This window comes from Prunus persica, chromosome G1 (assembly GCF_000346465.2).
Source record: "Prunus persica cultivar Lovell chromosome G1, Prunus_persica_NCBIv2, whole genome shotgun sequence".
In the NCBI taxonomy this organism is placed as follows: domain Eukaryota; kingdom Viridiplantae; phylum Streptophyta; class Magnoliopsida; order Rosales; family Rosaceae; genus Prunus; species Prunus persica.
The window spans coordinates 44780857-44797978 of record NC_034009.1 but is presented as its reverse complement, the minus strand read 5'-3'; the positions used below and the strand labels follow the sequence as shown (position 1 = coordinate 44797978).

Below are 17122 nucleotides of genomic sequence, written 5' to 3'. Positions count from 1 at the left end.
ATTGCTCATGGTACCTGTTTTTTTTTCCTTTTTTTTTTCTCATTCGAAACAAATTACACTTTCTACTTGACAAGTGCCAATCACCATGAAAAAGAAAAACCAGCACCTAACGAACAGTTATGCCAAGTGGCCCATAGAGAAATTATAGAACACCCATGAGCAATTGAAAACTATTAGGAAATGAGAATAATAAGCAAACTGGGCACATCAACTCTGCTGATTCCCATTAGAAATTTCATTTAAGAAAACCAAGTCTCCCTATTTTCATAGTTTATTTAAGATAATTTAGCATGCCTCTTGAACTGAGCATGCAGAAGCACTATCCTAAATGACTACCCAATTCCTCCCACTCCCAAATTGTTCTCCTGTCAACATCAAGTCAGCTTTGCAGGTTGAAGCTCTCCCATACTTAAAATGTTTGGCAGACACAATTTCGCAATTTCGCTAACTATTTTATATATATTTTGGGTTGATACAGAAACCTCACCATGAAAAAAGAAAAACCAGCACTCAGTGGCGGATTCAGGATTATGTGGCTTAGTGTAAAAGTTTCAAAATTTTTCTACAAAGAAAATAATGCTAAAAACGCCTATTAATCCGTCATTCGAAAATTTTAAATTTAAATTATCCATCAATATGATTCATATCCATAAATTTCATTACATAAAAAAAAAATTATCAATATCAACAATATATATTATCACTATAAATTTATTAATTTAAATTTTGACCTGCTTACTTGTACTTTAAAAAAAAGGTGGCACAAGATGGTGGTGGTGATCGCCAATGGGCCACCGGTGAAGAGTAGATGGAGGTTGTCGGAGGTTAGGGGGTTGGGAGAGGTTAGGATTTGAGGGGGAAGGGCTGTGAAATTGGGAATGAAGGGTTGGGAGGCACTGTGCAGAGTCGGTGGGTATTCTATATGTGTGTGTTCTTTTTCTTTTTTTTCGTTTTTAAAAACCTGGCCCAAAACGACGTCGTTTTGAGGCCAAGTCAATTAAAAAAAAATTACTGAGCCTTGGACCAAACGACGTTGTTTGGCAAGGCTAGTTTAAAAAAAAAAAAAGACCCGCAACGCACGAGCACAAGGCACAGCGCAGTTGTGCAACAGAGGAAGGAATGGCTTGGGACTTTCGTCAAGCACTTGGTATGCATACCAGGGGTCAAATTTTCAGCCTTCCAAGGGGTCATCCAACCCTTCTTGTCCCAACGTGCGTCCGCCCCTGCCAGCTCCCAACAAAGTTTCAGGTAAATTTGTTCAATATTTTTTTGTAGTCTATGATATAATGAGAAAATTGTTGGTTGGTTGGTTGGTATGGAAAAGCTCCAATTCCACCTACCAATTTGTTCATATCTTCCCATTCCAAACAAAAACCCCATAATCAAAACAATTCAAAATTGAAAACCCTAAAAAAATACCCAATTATAATCCAACAAAAATTAACCAATACAAATCTTAATTTTCATCAAATTAAGCTAACTACAAACAACCCCATAATCAAAACTTAAAAATAAAACCAAGAAATAGCAGATTGAACACATCAAATATCACGATGGAGAGAGACAAACAGAGAAGAAGAGTGAAAAGAGAGGAAGAGAGTTGAACAACTAACCTTGAGTGAGGGAGAGTAGAGTACAACAGAAAAGGAAAACAAAGCAAAACGAAATAGGAGAGCCAGAGCAATGTAGAAGAGAAGAGGAGAGCCTAGCAACGTTGGATAATGGCAGACTCAATAGCGACGTCGTTATTTAGTGGCATCTCTTCACTCTCATCCATTTTCACAGCAAAATTCTAAAGGCAAAAAGTCACTCTTGGTCTATGTAGTTTATCACTTTTACCACTAAGGCCTATATGATTTCAATTTGGTCACTTTGCCCATGTGGTTTACAATTCCAGTCAATTCGAGGACATTGCTCAATTTCAGTGAAATTCACTTCACTGCTGTTGGTACTGTAGCATGTGAGGGGCATATAGATGGGCATTATAGTCAAATATTGCCACCTTAGATATAAGCGAAGCTGGTTCGTCTTCTAAGTTCAAATTAGGCAACTTTGGGGGAATTTGGGGCTTAGGGTTCATAAACCTTTACTTGCTAAAGTCTTCCGTTTCCCAACCAGAAGTGACCAAAAGCCACAATCTGACAAAACCACAAAACACCAGCACGGACGCATCTACACAACCGAATAAACAAAGCATTGAAAACCCAAACACGTAAAAACCATTGAAAGCCCTTGAACCATCCAGGCATCGTTCTTTTGCTGCTTAGGTGTTGCTGTGCTGGGCTTTTAGCCCCCCATGTTACCAAAAAAGAAAAAAGCCCGTGAACCAAATTGAAACTGATTTACCCAAACCAGACACTTAAACAAAGCATTGAAAACCCAAGTACTTAAACCATTGAAGGCCCCAAACCCAAACACTTTCTTATGTGGTTTGTTCAAGCTTGCACTGCTTGCCTCTCTCCTCTTCGTCATTTTGGTTGTGGATATACCAATCGATTTACCCATTTTGGTAGGCAAAAATGAGAATTTTTAAGAAAACCTTAAGGCTAAAAAAATCCCCAATTTGTGCATCTCTGGAGTAGACACTAGACAGTAGACTGATAAGGGTGTTTAAACGAATATGTTGGAACTTTGAGTTTAGGAGGCATGTGTTCTAACCATTTGCAAGGGATTTGATTATAATGCCCCTCTACATGCCCCTCACGTGATACAATTCAAACGGCAACAATGTTCTTGAATTGCTTGGAATTGTAAACCACAGGTGTAAAAGTGACCAAATTAAAATCATAAGAGCTTTAATTATGAAAACAGTAAACCACATGGACTAAAAGTGACTTTTTGCCAATTCTAAAATCTCTCTCCTCTTCCGTTTACTCCCCAACCCGAATGTTTAAAAAAACCTTGGGTCAGATTTAGGAAAGTAGCAGCACGCAAGCCCAACGCATAATCACCATGGCGTGTGGGTTTCTTGTTGGAAGACAAAAGCAGTTTTGGGCCTTCGAATTAAATTCCCACCACCCCTCTGTCGACTAGGCCCAATAGTTATCACTTTCAAACTTTCTTTCTCCTTCACACTCTGAAATCTCACGCAGGCGCAGCTGCCCAACCTTCACGCCCCCAAAAACCAAAGAATCCACTTCTCTATCTCTTTCAATATTATCCTTTCGCATCCTAGACGTTACAGTAAACCCTAATCGTCCTCTCTGTTTCTTTCTGAGCTAACACTTCGACGTTCTAGTTACAGAGAAGATGTCGACCTTAGAAATTGAAGCTCGAGAGTATGTTTTATTCGAGCTTTTCGTGTTTACTCTGTGTTCTTCTATTGTGCTGAGATTTTTTTTTTTTTTTTTCAATTTCCTTTCAGTGTCATCAAGATCGTGCTTCAATTTTGCAAAGAGAATTCCTTGCACCAAACCTTTCAAACATTACAGAGTGAGTGCCAGGTTTCTTTGAACACTGTCGACAGCGTTGAGACATTTATTGCTGATATAAATAGTGGAAGGTGGGATGCAATTTTGCCTCAAGTGGCCCAACTTAAGCTTCCCAGGAATAAGTTGGAGGATTTGTACGAGCAGGTGTGTGATAATATTAATACTTACCATTTTATATGTCTGTTGCTAGTCGAATATCATTCCTTTCACTTTCTGATATATTTACAATACCATTCAGCGTATAGCTCCTTCCTCTGATGCAATGTTACTTGTTTTGTATACTAGTCAACTGATAAGCTATTCTCAAGACATGTGTTACTTGTATTTAGTATGATTCTTGCAGGGTTAGTGGGTTGAAGTTTGATGTGCACTACTAGATGAGGAACTTCCACCACTAACTCTTCATAAGATGCATGATAGGGCAATAATGGTTACCGGATTGCAGTGATCAGGGTTCAAAGTCAAGGAAAAAAGCAAACATGCGCTTTTGATTTAATTGTAGAAAATACAAGTGGATTCTGATATAGGAAAGTGTTTTAAGTTCCCCAGGTATAGTGTAGGTATATTTGAGGTGAGGAAAGTAGTTAAGGTTTATTTGAGGGGAGAAATTAGTTTGAGGTATTCTGAAGTCTCTGGCAATGCAGGAGAGCACAGAGTTGGGTGTTTGGGTATAGTTATGGTGGGCTTAGGATGATAGAAATTTGAAGAGGTAGAAATTTTAGAGAACAAAGAAGGTTAGGATTGGAGTAATTATAGAGACAGCAGAGAAATAGAGAAGTGTTTAGTAGACGAGAGAAAGGAAGGTAGTAGAGATAACAAGGCACCTAATCTTAAACAAACGCTCAAACTTTCATTCAATCATATCTGAGCTGCTTCACAGCATATAACTTTATTGATAGGCTTCAAATGGAGCACTTAATAACTTCTAGAAATAAAAAAAGAAGAGAACTTAAAGAGGTTGTGGTTTCCTAAGACAAATAACTCTTGACATTAACTCCACAATTCTTGAAGTAACTATTAATTTTCTCATTTATTTAGTTTTCTGATTCTTGTATCACCCCGGGCATGTCCTTCTAGACTCAAAAGGCTTTAGCTTTAGGGCTCGTTTGGTTCAAGGCTTTGAAACTTGGGAATGGGTACGAAATTGCATTAACTTCCCATGTAAGGGTGAATGTCATACCCTTGCTCTCCTTGGACGCACACCCACACACATGCCTAAACACTTAAATAACATTTTCTAGTCTTAATCCATAGAACCCTTTGCATGTAAGATGCATCAGACGGAAATTGGAAATTATGTAAGAAGAGTCAAACATATTAAAAGATTATGGTCAGTGAGAGACTAAATTGTACATGTCGTGGGAGAAAAAATGGACTCTTACCAGTTGTAGTGTGGAAGATTTCTCTCTGTTCATGAGTGGGACTAAGGGAATTTAACTTTTTGTCTATGAGCTGAAGTTGGTGTTTTTGTACTTCTTCATAGTCCGGTCAGATATATTTCTTCCTATTTATTTATTTATTTATTTATTTATTTTTATCAATGCCATATTTGTATTGTCTGGGTATGGATTATTCGTTTGGTGTCAACTTGGGCTGCAGAGTTGTGTCTTTGTTTGAGCTTTAATGTTAGTATGAGCGCAATGATCCCTCTGCCAGGTACAGTTTGCTCTACTTCCATGGATATTAATTTAAATGGATTGACACTGAAGTAGTTTTCTTGTAATGTTTCTTCTAGGCATGTTATAAATTTTCCTTTCTTATAAATTTTGCAGATTGTACTGGAGATGATTGAACTTCGAGAATTAGATACTGCTCGTGCTATCTTAAGACAAACTCAGGTAATGGGTGTAATGAAGCAAGAACAACCTGAAAGATACTTGCGACTTGAGCATCTCCTTGTCAGAACTTATTTTGATCCAAATGAGGTATGAAAAAAGTTTTGGTGTAATTATTTGACTCACTAGTTATTGTATATTTGTCATAGCAAGAAAGAATTTCAACCTCTTTTCTTTATTGCTATTTACCATGAGATTCTGTGGCGTGGAGTCCTGCCATAAACATGTTAGTCAGCTTTTTACCCTTCCCTTTTCTAGAAATAGAAAAAGCATTGGAACTCAGAAGCATGCAAAAGAAGCAATACAATAAATTCAAATTATTAAATGCAGATCAATGGGCCAAACAAGAGGAATAAGATAATGGAACACATGAAAACAAAGTCATGAGAAAAAACCATTGTAATCCTGTAATAGTAGATGCCCGAAAATTTGATGAATGAGATTAGGTGTCCTGTCTCTTAGATTGTAATCTGCGTAATCATAATTAAAAATAAAGTTTCCCTCTTTGCTGTGTTGTCCAATGGAGCTGTGACCATGGTCAAGACAACTCTAGGAGACAAAAAATAAGAGTCCAATTAGTGCAGGGTTAGGTCATGTGTCAACAATGAAATATCTTTTTACCTTGATTATGAAGGAACTGACAAGTCAGGATGAGGTTGTATGTAGGTAATTTGAAGATGTTGTTTTGAATGATGAAATTAGAGTAGTGGTAAATGCTAAATGTTAGAGTCGTGGAGAGATGGTTGACAATTAAAACGTTTTGAGATATGTAGATCCAAAAAAGTTTTTGAGGTAAGACTGAGTATTCAAACACACATCTATATAACAGTTATAAGAAACTGAACAATATATTGAAATAAAGTGAGTAAATCTTAGAGCTGCTGGCTCGCTCCATTGTCTTGGAGTATGTTCTGCTTTCTATCAATCAGTATGATGCTGTATTAGAGAGTTAAAGGTTATGTTGTCTATAACAGGCTTATCAAGAGTCAACAAAAGAGAAGCGGCGTGCACAAATTGCTCAAGGTTTCAGTCAATCTCTCTTCTATCATTAAATTTGGTTTTAAATATTTTCAGTAAGTTATAAAAGCAAAAGGAAAAATCACAGTAGTTGTTTTTGAAGTTTATTCTTTGCAATTTCTGTTTTGGTTGATGAGTTTTCTTTTCCTTTGCATTTAATAGCACTTGCTGCAGAAGTTACTGTGGTGCCACCTTCTAGATTAATGGCTCTAATTGGTCAGGCTCTAAAGTGGCAGCAGCATCAAGGTGAACTTTTTCATCTATTATTTTGTTTTGTTTGTTATTTGGTATAGGTTCTCCATGAATACGTGTGGAAGAGGTTTCAAGCAATTATCCTCTTGTGGATATGTGGGTTAACATTCATTTTTGCATTACTCTCTTCTTCCTCCCTCCCATTTCTCTCCTTTCTTTAAAATATGCAGTACTTTTTAATTCTTATAGATGTTCTTCATGGTGATTGCGGCAAAAAAACTGTATGGACCTTTGTGCATCCTGCAGTTAAGGTTTAAGTGCCATTGAAACCAAGTTTTATCTATCCACAAGAAGTTTTCCCCTGATATGTTAGACGAGAAAATGGAGATTTTTATTGATCTAGCTTTGCATGTCTTGCCATGCCATGTCTCTCCTTCAATAAAAAAAAACCTATTCAAGACTTGTAATTTCGTTAGAGATCACATGGGAGGAGAGAAACTTAGATACATACACTTAGCTAGAGACCTTAGAATAGAAGAGATATTGTTCATAGTTGAGTTGACGAGGATGCATGAGTTTGCACGATTAGATCTCCTACGAGGAACAAGTTTAGAAGTTAGGCCATGGAGGTTGAGAAGTTACACATTGAAACATAGCAGTGAATGTGGTAAAGGCCTTTATTTCTTTAATCCCCCCAAATCAAATGCTCTGAAGATAGCTAAATTTCAGCGCATATACAAAGTTCTAGGTAAACTTCTGTCTTCTAGATTAAGAGAGGTTTGGGGAACACGGTATTGCCTTTTCAAGGCATTTTTGTGAAAGATAGGAAGGTTTTAGATGCAGTGTTATTGACTAATGAGGTTGTTGAGGAGTACAGAATTTTGAGAAACAAGATGTTGATCGTAAAGGTTGATTTTGAGAAGTCTTTTGATCTCGAATACTGGGATTTCTTAGATTCAGTTTTCGATAAACCATAGTTTGGAGAAAGGAGAAAGGTGGAGGTTCTGGTTGAAGGATAAGATGCTAAAGTGAGTAGGTGATGCTATGTTGTGATTCTTTATTTGCAGAGATTTTGTGCCTTTGGAGGTAGTTGCTGTGGAGTCACTCTGTGCTAGGTTTTTTCTGGATGGTTTGGTCCTAAAAAGCAGCTTAATTTTTCTTTAAAAAAAAGGAAACAGAAAAAAATAACAGTTGAAAATTTTAACATAAAGATGGGGAGGCAGTGGATTTCCTGTGAGAGTGGGACAAGGCTACATTTTAGGCCTTTCATTGAGAGTTGATGTCTTCTGAATTCAGAGACTGTTGTTACTTCCTTTTGAACTTGGATTCAAAAGCTGATGTCTCTTAGGATGTTGTATTATGCTTGGGTGTATTTTGATTTTCTTGTTGCTTTGGCTGTACTTTCGTAGTTACACTCTTCCTCTTGTCAAAGTGCTTTTTGTTAAGTGGACTGCTTGTTCAATGTACATGTGTTAGCTCTTATCTATATAAGTTATCAGTTTGCTATAAAAAGAAGAGGGCTTCTGGTTCACTTTGCATCGATGCTTTCTCTATCAATATATTCTAATCAGTTTCCTGTTTAAAAAATGGGAAGGGTCACTGACTTAGGTGGTTAATTATTTTTTATGTCAGGATTGCTTCCTCCGGGAACACAGTTTGACTTATTTCGGGGAACAGCTGCTATGAAACAGGATGTAGACGACTTGTATCCAACAACTCTTTCACACACAATAAAGGCAAGGAACGCATATGTAGCTAATTTAATATTCGTTTGGACACAGTTTCATTTATCTTTTATTGGTTCAGGAATGTATAAAGTGTATATTGCGAATCATGTCGCATTCTTAGCGATGGGTACTGAACTTTGTTTCAAATTAGATCTTAAGAACGGAGACTACACTAAACAAAGTATGTAACATCAGTCTTAGATGTTAGCTCTCTTGGTTCTCCTAAAGCTGGATTGGCATATGAAGAAATTTAAATAAATTGCAAAGACCTTACTAATGTAAACTAACTCCAGTGCCTGATTATTTGTGACCACTTCTTTTTGATCTTATAATCTGTATTTGTGGTGTTTTGCTGCAGTTTGGGACAAAAAGTCATGCAGAATATGCTCGGTTCTCACCAGATGGCCAGTTTCTTATCTCTTGCTCTATGGATGGGTTTATCGAGGTATATGTGATTGAGATGCTTTTGTTCAGGATGGAAACATTGGATGAAATTTGAATGCATTTTTTCTCAAATATTTGTGTCACTTCCAGGTATGGGATTACATAAGTGGGAAACTCAAAAAGGATCTTCAGTACCAGGCTGATGTGAGTATTTATTTTCTTTCTGAAGTCTATTGATCACAATATTCATAGTGCATTCTGGATTAATCTGTACATGTATGTACATATTTATTTATATATTCATTGCAATGGTAAGGTTTGTTAACTGTAAGGTTGTTCCATCATGATCTTGATATCATGGGTTCCAATCAAGAAACATGATATAGGAACTGGAGCTAAGGTTGTGTGTATTTGACCATCCCTTAACTTCTGGATGGAGTGAACTTGGGCACTGGGCTTCTTGTTGTATTCTTGTACATGTGTGCCCATACGCAGACAAGGCGGAGCAGAAGTACATATTCTCAACCCCCTCTTAAGAGGGATCCATTTTGATTAATAGTAAAGAGGGATTGCATTGTTGGGTCTACTTCGCAATGTGGTCGTTCAGTGATCCGAACTGTCTAGTTTTTAGATTCTTATTTATGAATCATCCTTCCCAAAAAATCATGAAAGTAGGAATTTTTTTAACCATTTGATTATCATCTTGAACATTTGGTTGTTTTATTGGAATTCGTCTATTTGTTATGTTATAGTTGGCTAAATGATTTCTGTTTCTTTGATTTTTTGTAAGGATGATCCTTTAATGAGGTCATTAAAAATGAAGGGTGGATCATTGGATCACACTGATGGTTGGGGCTGCCTGCAATCCGTTTTGGCGAATAGTATAAAGGGATCCCTTGGAAGGGGGTTATATATATAAATATACACATTCGTATATATATGTCGCTTCTTAAACGGATATTCTCTCTGTAAATGTCTATGCTGCCACTTGAAGAGCAGCTTTATTTTATTTTATCACCAAACGTGTTTGTTTAGGGCTTAAAAGGGTTTTAACTCATCAGCCCAAAACTTGATATTTATATCCTAAAGGCTAAACCGTAAGCCCTTAACGACATTTACACCCTAGAGTCATCAACTTGTTGGCAGAATAGAGCGAAAATGGATCTTCCATATGAACAGCAGCTTGTCCTAATGCAGATTAGTTGCACCTGAAGCTCTCTCTCTCTCTCTCTCTCTCTGTGTGTGTGTATCTGTGTGTGTCTGTATACATATATGTGGATATATGCACACAATAGCTTTATATATAGATGCACACACGCACACACTTGTAAAGGGAGCTTCAAGTAAGGGATCTAAAGTGAGGGACAAATTGTGTTGTACACTGCACAATGAAGCATCATTCCTTTAGTTTGATATAATTTTATGTTCTGAGTTATTTGGCAAGTTTATGATTACATATAAACTAGCCAAGTTTTTTTCGCAAAGGGTATTGGTAATATAGTGTTGGTTTAAACTACATGGACGTTTGCCCAACTGATCTTTCTGCAACTTTGATTTGGTTGTTTTACAGCTTGTACAAGGGCATTTTAATGTATCATCCATCCGAGCAGACTGTCGTCTTTTGCATTTTCTGACGTGCTATCATATTTGCAGGAAACTTTCATGATGCATGAAGAGGCTGTCCTCTGTGTTGATTTTACCCGAGATTCAGAGATGATTGCTTCTGGATCACAAGATGGAAAGATCAAAGTAAGTTCTGTTTGTGTTTTGTTGGATACAGCAATCTTTTACTTGGTTTAACTCCTAGAAGTTAATATCCATGATACATTTTTCTTGTGTTTATTGCTTAAGTTGATATCTCGAAAGAAACCATGATACGACCATATTAATCTTCCAATACTGACAGAGTCCTTCAATTGTGACCCGAAATTTCCTAAACACCTGTCTGCGAATTCTTTTCACAGCCCCAGACCAGTGCTCCTTTGATGTTTGAGCAAATGATGCCATTTGAATATGGGACAGCTGCTCTATTGATTTTTAAAACTAATGTAGTTTAAGGTAGTCACTTTTCTAGGTACATAATTTCCCACTTCTTTGTAAGAATTCATTAGCATGTACCCTTAATGTCTTACATGTCATTGGTCAAAGTTGGTGTTCATACGGTGCTTTTAGGAGTTCCACAAATTTATAGAGGTGTGAAATGAAGTTTTTAATGTCAGATTCTGGTTTCTATTAATGGTTTTATTAGTTTTTCTCCAAGTTGTGGGTTAAAGCAATTTATGATATGGTTGCTACAAAAGATTGATTGACCCCCAAATTTTGGTTTACTTCATTCACCTCTTGTTATGATCACATGTCAGTAACTGTTGCATATGGGTGTTCTATACACGATATTGCATTGTATAGTTCTGTTTCAGTTTTGTTTTGGTGCGGAGTGTTTATGGAGGGTGTGGCTTGTTTCATGTAAATGTTCGGTTATTTTTTCTTTTCCTGATTATGTTTTGGTGTAGTTGCCTTTGGTCAAATTTTATTTTATCGGAAATAGCTCATACATATTGTAGTTGAGATTTCTGAATATGCTTATAGAGACAATCTATACAATTCCTATTAAATGTGTTTCCTTTTGTTTGTTCAATGTGGAGATGTTATAGTGAAATTTGTTGCTGAGCTTAATTTGTCTTAATTCATCTTTCAGGTTTGGCGTATCAGGACTGGTCAGTGCTTGCGTCGTCTTGAACGTGCACATTCACGGGGTGTCACCAGCGTTTCTTTCTCTCGGGATGGAAGCCAGATACTTAGTACATCATTTGACAACACTGCAAGGTATTATTAAATCTTTTCACATTTCTTGTTGTGTATCTGTCCTAGAGTGGCACATCAATTGAAGTGTGCATTGTGTACTGGTTATATAATAATTACTTGCATCTCCTTTGTTTTTTTTAATTCTTTGGTTGCTATGATTTTTCCGTTTAATTTGGGTTATTGGCCGCCACACACAACTCCTTTTATTTTATTATATATACTCGTTTGGTTGCTATAATTTTAAATTTGTGGGTGCTTATGACTGATGTAGAATCCATGGCCTAAAATCCGGGAAGTTGTTGAAAGAATTTCGTGGCCATTCTTATTATGTAAATGATGCAATATTTACAAGTGATGGAACTCGTGTAATTACTGCATCTAGTGATGGCACAGTCAAGGTAAGTTTCTCACAATATGTATTTCCGTATTTGTAATTCATAGATGCTGTTGTTGCTCTAAACTTTTCCCTTTTTTGGGGCATAACAGAACATTATCGTTTATAGGTCTGGGATTTGAAGACTACTGACTGTCTACAGACATTTAAACCACCTCCTCCTTTAAAGGTATACTTTTTTTATATTTTCTATTCAAGAAAGAAAAGATATATTGTGCATCTTGTTTTATAAGCTAGAGCAACCTAACTATATTTCATTTAAGATTTTGCTTTTACTGTTTAGGTATCTTATTTGTGTTCTTTGTTTTTGGTGGAACGGTTAGGGAACTGATGCTGCTGTGAATTCAGTTCATCTTTACCCAAAAAATACGGATCACATCATTGTATGCAATAGGACATCATCAATATATGTCATGACACTTCAAGGACAGGTAGATATTTACGTTAAAATACAAGAGAAATTACTTTTTACATATTGTTGTTTAACTCATTTCAATCAATTTGGTACTGGAAGTTGGATCACATATTAAAAGCTTGCCCTATGACTTGATGTTTGAACTGTTTTAGACCGTATTGTTGAGATTTTGAATAATTCCTTTTTAAAAGGAAATCTAATTGCTGGAAAAAGCAGAAGAATTCTTGAAGACTTAGCGGGTTAGGGACAAATGAATTTCGGGATAAAGCCAGATTTTGGTCGTAACTATAAAATTTAAGGATGGTTCCCTTTCTGCTATTCATCATTACTGGACGACAGATGTATGTTAGTATTGGGGCTTAAATTGACCATCAACATAAATTGAGGGCTTATTGCTAAAAGCCCCAACAAATTGAGGCCGTAAAACTAAACAACAGAACTTGAGGGCTTAAAACTAAGTAGAACAAGAGAAGGGATTTGTTGCTTAAAAGTGTTGCTTTTGGGGATTACTGCTAAAAGACCCAATTTTGTCTAACATAGAACCTCCTGAAGAACATGTTGGAGGACGTAATTACTTTCATATTGTGGCATGGCGATGCTGGAGTGGTACCAGAGCCCAGCATATGCAAACTTGGATCATGTGTGGCACGTCCCAGTTTCTAAATTTAGCAACTTTGATTTTCTCTTCATAAAGGATCTTCCTAATTAATAAACAATAGAGTTTTTCTTGATTAGTTGCTAGTATTTCTTTATCTATAATATTTATTTAAGCTTGGAAAGAATTAAACCTGCCTTGATCTCTCATTTCTTCGATCGTCCGATTTAGTTAATCCCCTTATTGCCAACCCCACCCTCCGCACCTAAGTTGCCAGCATTCCATATGCCGACGGTCTTAAAACAAATGAAAAGAGGCGGGGGAAAGTTTATTTATAAGGATGAGAATATCTGTCAATAATCCCGTTTATTGGGATTTTGGACCACTGATATAGATAGAAGGGATGGAGGTAGTTCTTCCCTGATATTTCGGTGAATTCAGCGACATTTTGGGGTATTTTGCTGAAGTTAAAATTAAGCAGCAACCCAGATAATGTCCAATTCTAATTATTGATTAGAAACTCTGATCAAGCCAAATCATATTATTGACACAGTTAATTATGAAATTTATTTAGGTCCATTCATATGTTGAACATTTCTTATAGTTTCATTTGAAGTGTGCACGTTCAAAAGCCAATATCTGTTGTTTCATTGATGAGTGCAAGTCAATTTATTATAATTGGGACTTCTGATTATTATGGTTTAGGTTGTGAAGAGCTTTTCATCTGGTAAAAAAGAAGGTGGAGATTTTTTGGCAGCTTGTGTGTCACCAAAAGGGGAATGGATTTACTGTGTTGGTGAAGACAGGTAATCCAGATGAACTTTTGTTTTTTGGTCAGAGTATTCCAGATAAACGTAAAAGATCAAATTTTTATCATGCTCTTATTCCATTTGTTAATTTACAGTGTTTAAATTTTTATCATGCTCAAATTTTTATCATGCTCTTTCCTTTCCTAAAATTGTGTCTAAGAAATTGTGATCATCAGCTCTGTGATAAAGTATTCATCTATATGCAGGAATCTATACTGTTTCAGTAACCAGTCTGGCAAATTAGAGCATCTAATGAAGGTAGGATTTTGTTAATGGAGATTGAGATGGTACTGAACTTGGGCTTCCAAATGTTCTACTTGTTGCACATTTTGGAATCACAATAACCAAGAATTTACAATTTTGCTAAATTGACCATATAAGATGAAAGGACAATTGACACTTTGTAGTGATTCTTTTTTTGGGTTGTGTTAAGTTGACATTTTTGACACTTCATTGAGACCAGGATCTTCTAGCATTTCCACCCAGTTTTGGTTGCTCAACTGATCCAAGTGTGATCACCCAAACTGTTGCAAATGTCTAGTTAGATGCTTTCTATTTGGCATGAACCTTATGTTCCAAGGTGTACGTTGACCAAGTTTCACATGTTTTACACATAATGTGTGAATGAGAATTCGAAAGTTTGTTTGCTTATAAATATCGTCACTAGTCATGATTGGTTATTGTCTAGTTTGATAGATGAGGCTGATACAGTTGAGGAAAAAGAAAGAAAATACAATGGTCCTTTTGGGCTGGCTGATGATATCTTTATATGCCTAGTCTCAGCCAAAAGGCCAACAGAGATATCTGATGACATTTTCATAAGCATATATAGATGACATCTTTCTGAAGCTTGAACTTAGTTTGTCAGGTTTGTTCACTGGTGGTAAGGTATCCGTTCTAAATGTCTTAAATTTCTTAGGTTTTAGAGGAGTGCTTGACATGTTCAATTCAAGCCATTTCTGGTCACTAAATCTTGCACCGTTCACATCCATGAGTGTGTGTGGTTGTGGATGTTTGGGATTCTACTGTTTGTTTGCTTAAATCTGACTGCACCCAGAACACGTTCTTTAGATGAGCTTAGAAAAGGCACTTTTGATTGTGTTTGATTAAAACTTAAGAATGCATGCATGATTGCTGGAGTTAATAACGTTCTTTTTCTTGTCATCTGCAGGTCCATGAAAAGACAGTAATTGGCTTAACTCATCATCCTCACAGGAATCTTCTAGCCACATATAGTGAAGACTGCACAATGAAGTTATGGAAGCCTTGAATCTGCGTTGCCTTGTGTGCTCTGTGTGAATTTATTTCTGGGTGAATTTGGAATCTTGACATGCATTTTTTTTTTTTTGTGGTTTATGAAACACAGAATGTGGGTGGATTTGGAAAGGATCTCTCTCTCTCTCTCTCTCTCTCTCTCTCTCTCTCTCTCTCTCTCTCAGGCAATATAACCAAAAAACACTTCTAGGTCAAGATTTTGCATCACATAGCTTTTCTTTTCTTTTTTTGGGTCAATTGCATCGCATCTTTATTTAGTTACATAAAATTGAAAAGCTGTTTTATTTATTTATTTATTTTTTGTTGCCAACGAAGAATGTCATTGATTTTGCTACATAAACTAATTTGCCTTTTGATTTTGGAGGATTGCTAACCACATTCATTCGCTAAGGGAGCAACTGCCAGCTACAGTCGCTCAAGGATGAAAATATCGGCGATACAGATATTATCAGGCCTTTAATTTATGGTTATTTTGGGGGATAATCGATGTCGTTTTGGGTATTTGAGAAAATTGACGAAAAAGACAGATATTGGCTTAAAAACACGGAATTTTGAAGGGAAACTTTCATAAATATTAAGCAAATTATCAATGAATGTATTGAACAAATAAATTTTAAAATATGTTGAGTATAAGATATGCATATGATGAAATTTACGTGTATATAATGCGCAATGAAAATTCTAAAATTAAATACAATTAGACTTAACACATCAAAGACAACATTATTCAAACATAACCCAACCCGACCGATTAATACATAACCCAACATTATATTACAAGAGTGAGACTTAATGATAAAGGAAATGAGAGATGGAAGATTAGGTGAAAAATAAAATCAAACACACAAGAAAACGAGTAACAAGAGAGAGGAGCGAGGAAGAGCCAAGATAGTCAAAATGACTGAGAAGAGAAGGAGAAGCTACTACGTATTAGAGCTTGGTTTTTGACATTGATTCAGTGGTTGAGATCTATGATTACTTTCAAAACTTGAGACAAATTTCTGGGTTATTTGTCTGGTATATGGAAATATAGGGAAATATCGGTAAATATCGAGGATATCGGGGATATATCGCCGATAAGGGGGAAGAAATAGGCTTTACCCCTGTATCTGTATCGACACATAAAAATAAGGATATATCGGCCGATATTTAAATCCTTACAGTCGCTGTTAGTTTTTCTAGATGGAGATGGGCCTAATTACATACATGGAGCTAGTCTTTGAGAAGGAATGCCTGAAATTGGTAGAATGGGTTTCTGGAGTTTTCCTCCTACTGTTTTTTGGGTCAATTCCTCCTTCCTGCCTTTTCTGGTATTGGTAAAATGGTGTTCCGCCATTTCTTACGGTGGGGATGACTTTCTCTGTCTTGTGTTTTTCATGAGAGAGAAAAAAAAAATGTCTTTTGGTTTCTCTGTGGTATGGTGTCTTTTGGTTTCTCTGTAGTAGAACCAGGTTCAAATATCAATCAAAACTTTATAATTCCTTCAATAATTAAACTTTTATAATTTAACCGTATTGCCTTCATTTATCACAATTGTTGGAACTAGCTCGGTAAACATTATCTAGAATGTTTAGGATAAGTGTGTAAGTATTTCTTGTAATCATCATTTTATAGTGGATTTGTTTTGGACACGAGGAGTCCCGTGGAATTTCCCCAGAGGTAGGGTTTTACCACATAAAATAATTCTCTGCGTGTTCCTTTATTTTATGCTAAGCACATTTCAGGATTGATAAGTCATTTCAATCATGCTACCGAAGTTTATTTATATTTATTGATTATAATTTTAAATTGGCCTATTCACCCCCTCTAGACATTGTTAGTCATCCTAAGGTAATTTAAGAGCTTTTGAGGGAGAAGAGGTTTTGAAATACTACTCACTCAAAGTAGATGGAAATTCAAGTGAAAGTTAGGTTAAGCACAACGCAAGGCACAGGTTGTACAGCAAATCGAACACGGCAAATGTAAAGTTGACATTGATTGGCTGATTCTGACCGTCGTTTAGCATGATAAAAAGAAAAAGGAGGGTTTTTAATGGAATAACCAGGTTCTCACAAGCATGGACAAGAGTCTTTGATGTTCATGTTATTTACATTTTCCACTCAAACAAAGTTGTCAAATCAAAATGGATAGATCCACACGGTAGAATAGAACTACGAAAATGACAAGAAATATCTCAAGTTTTCTATGGGCTTCTTTTAATGTTAAGAGTGGCAAGCTGCTGTATGTTCATGGGATAAACCTGGCTA

General features: G+C 36.3%; 1 protein-coding gene across 1 annotated transcript; it reads left to right on the top strand.

The window, feature by feature from the left end:
- LOC18790540 (suppressor of mec-8 and unc-52 protein homolog 1) lies at positions 3042-15186 on the top strand. The gene is made up of 16 exons (XM_007223094.2): positions 3042-3278; positions 3365-3575; positions 5204-5356; positions 6241-6289; positions 6446-6529; positions 8108-8211; positions 8561-8647; positions 8737-8790; positions 10240-10335; positions 11282-11409; positions 11660-11786; positions 11892-11951; positions 12106-12213; positions 13498-13598; positions 13808-13859; positions 14773-15186. Exons 1-16 carry the CDS (start codon positions 3250-3252, stop codon positions 14869-14871), a joined length of 1542 nt encoding a protein of 513 aa, XP_007223156.1. The 5' UTR covers positions 3042-3249; the 3' UTR covers positions 14872-15186.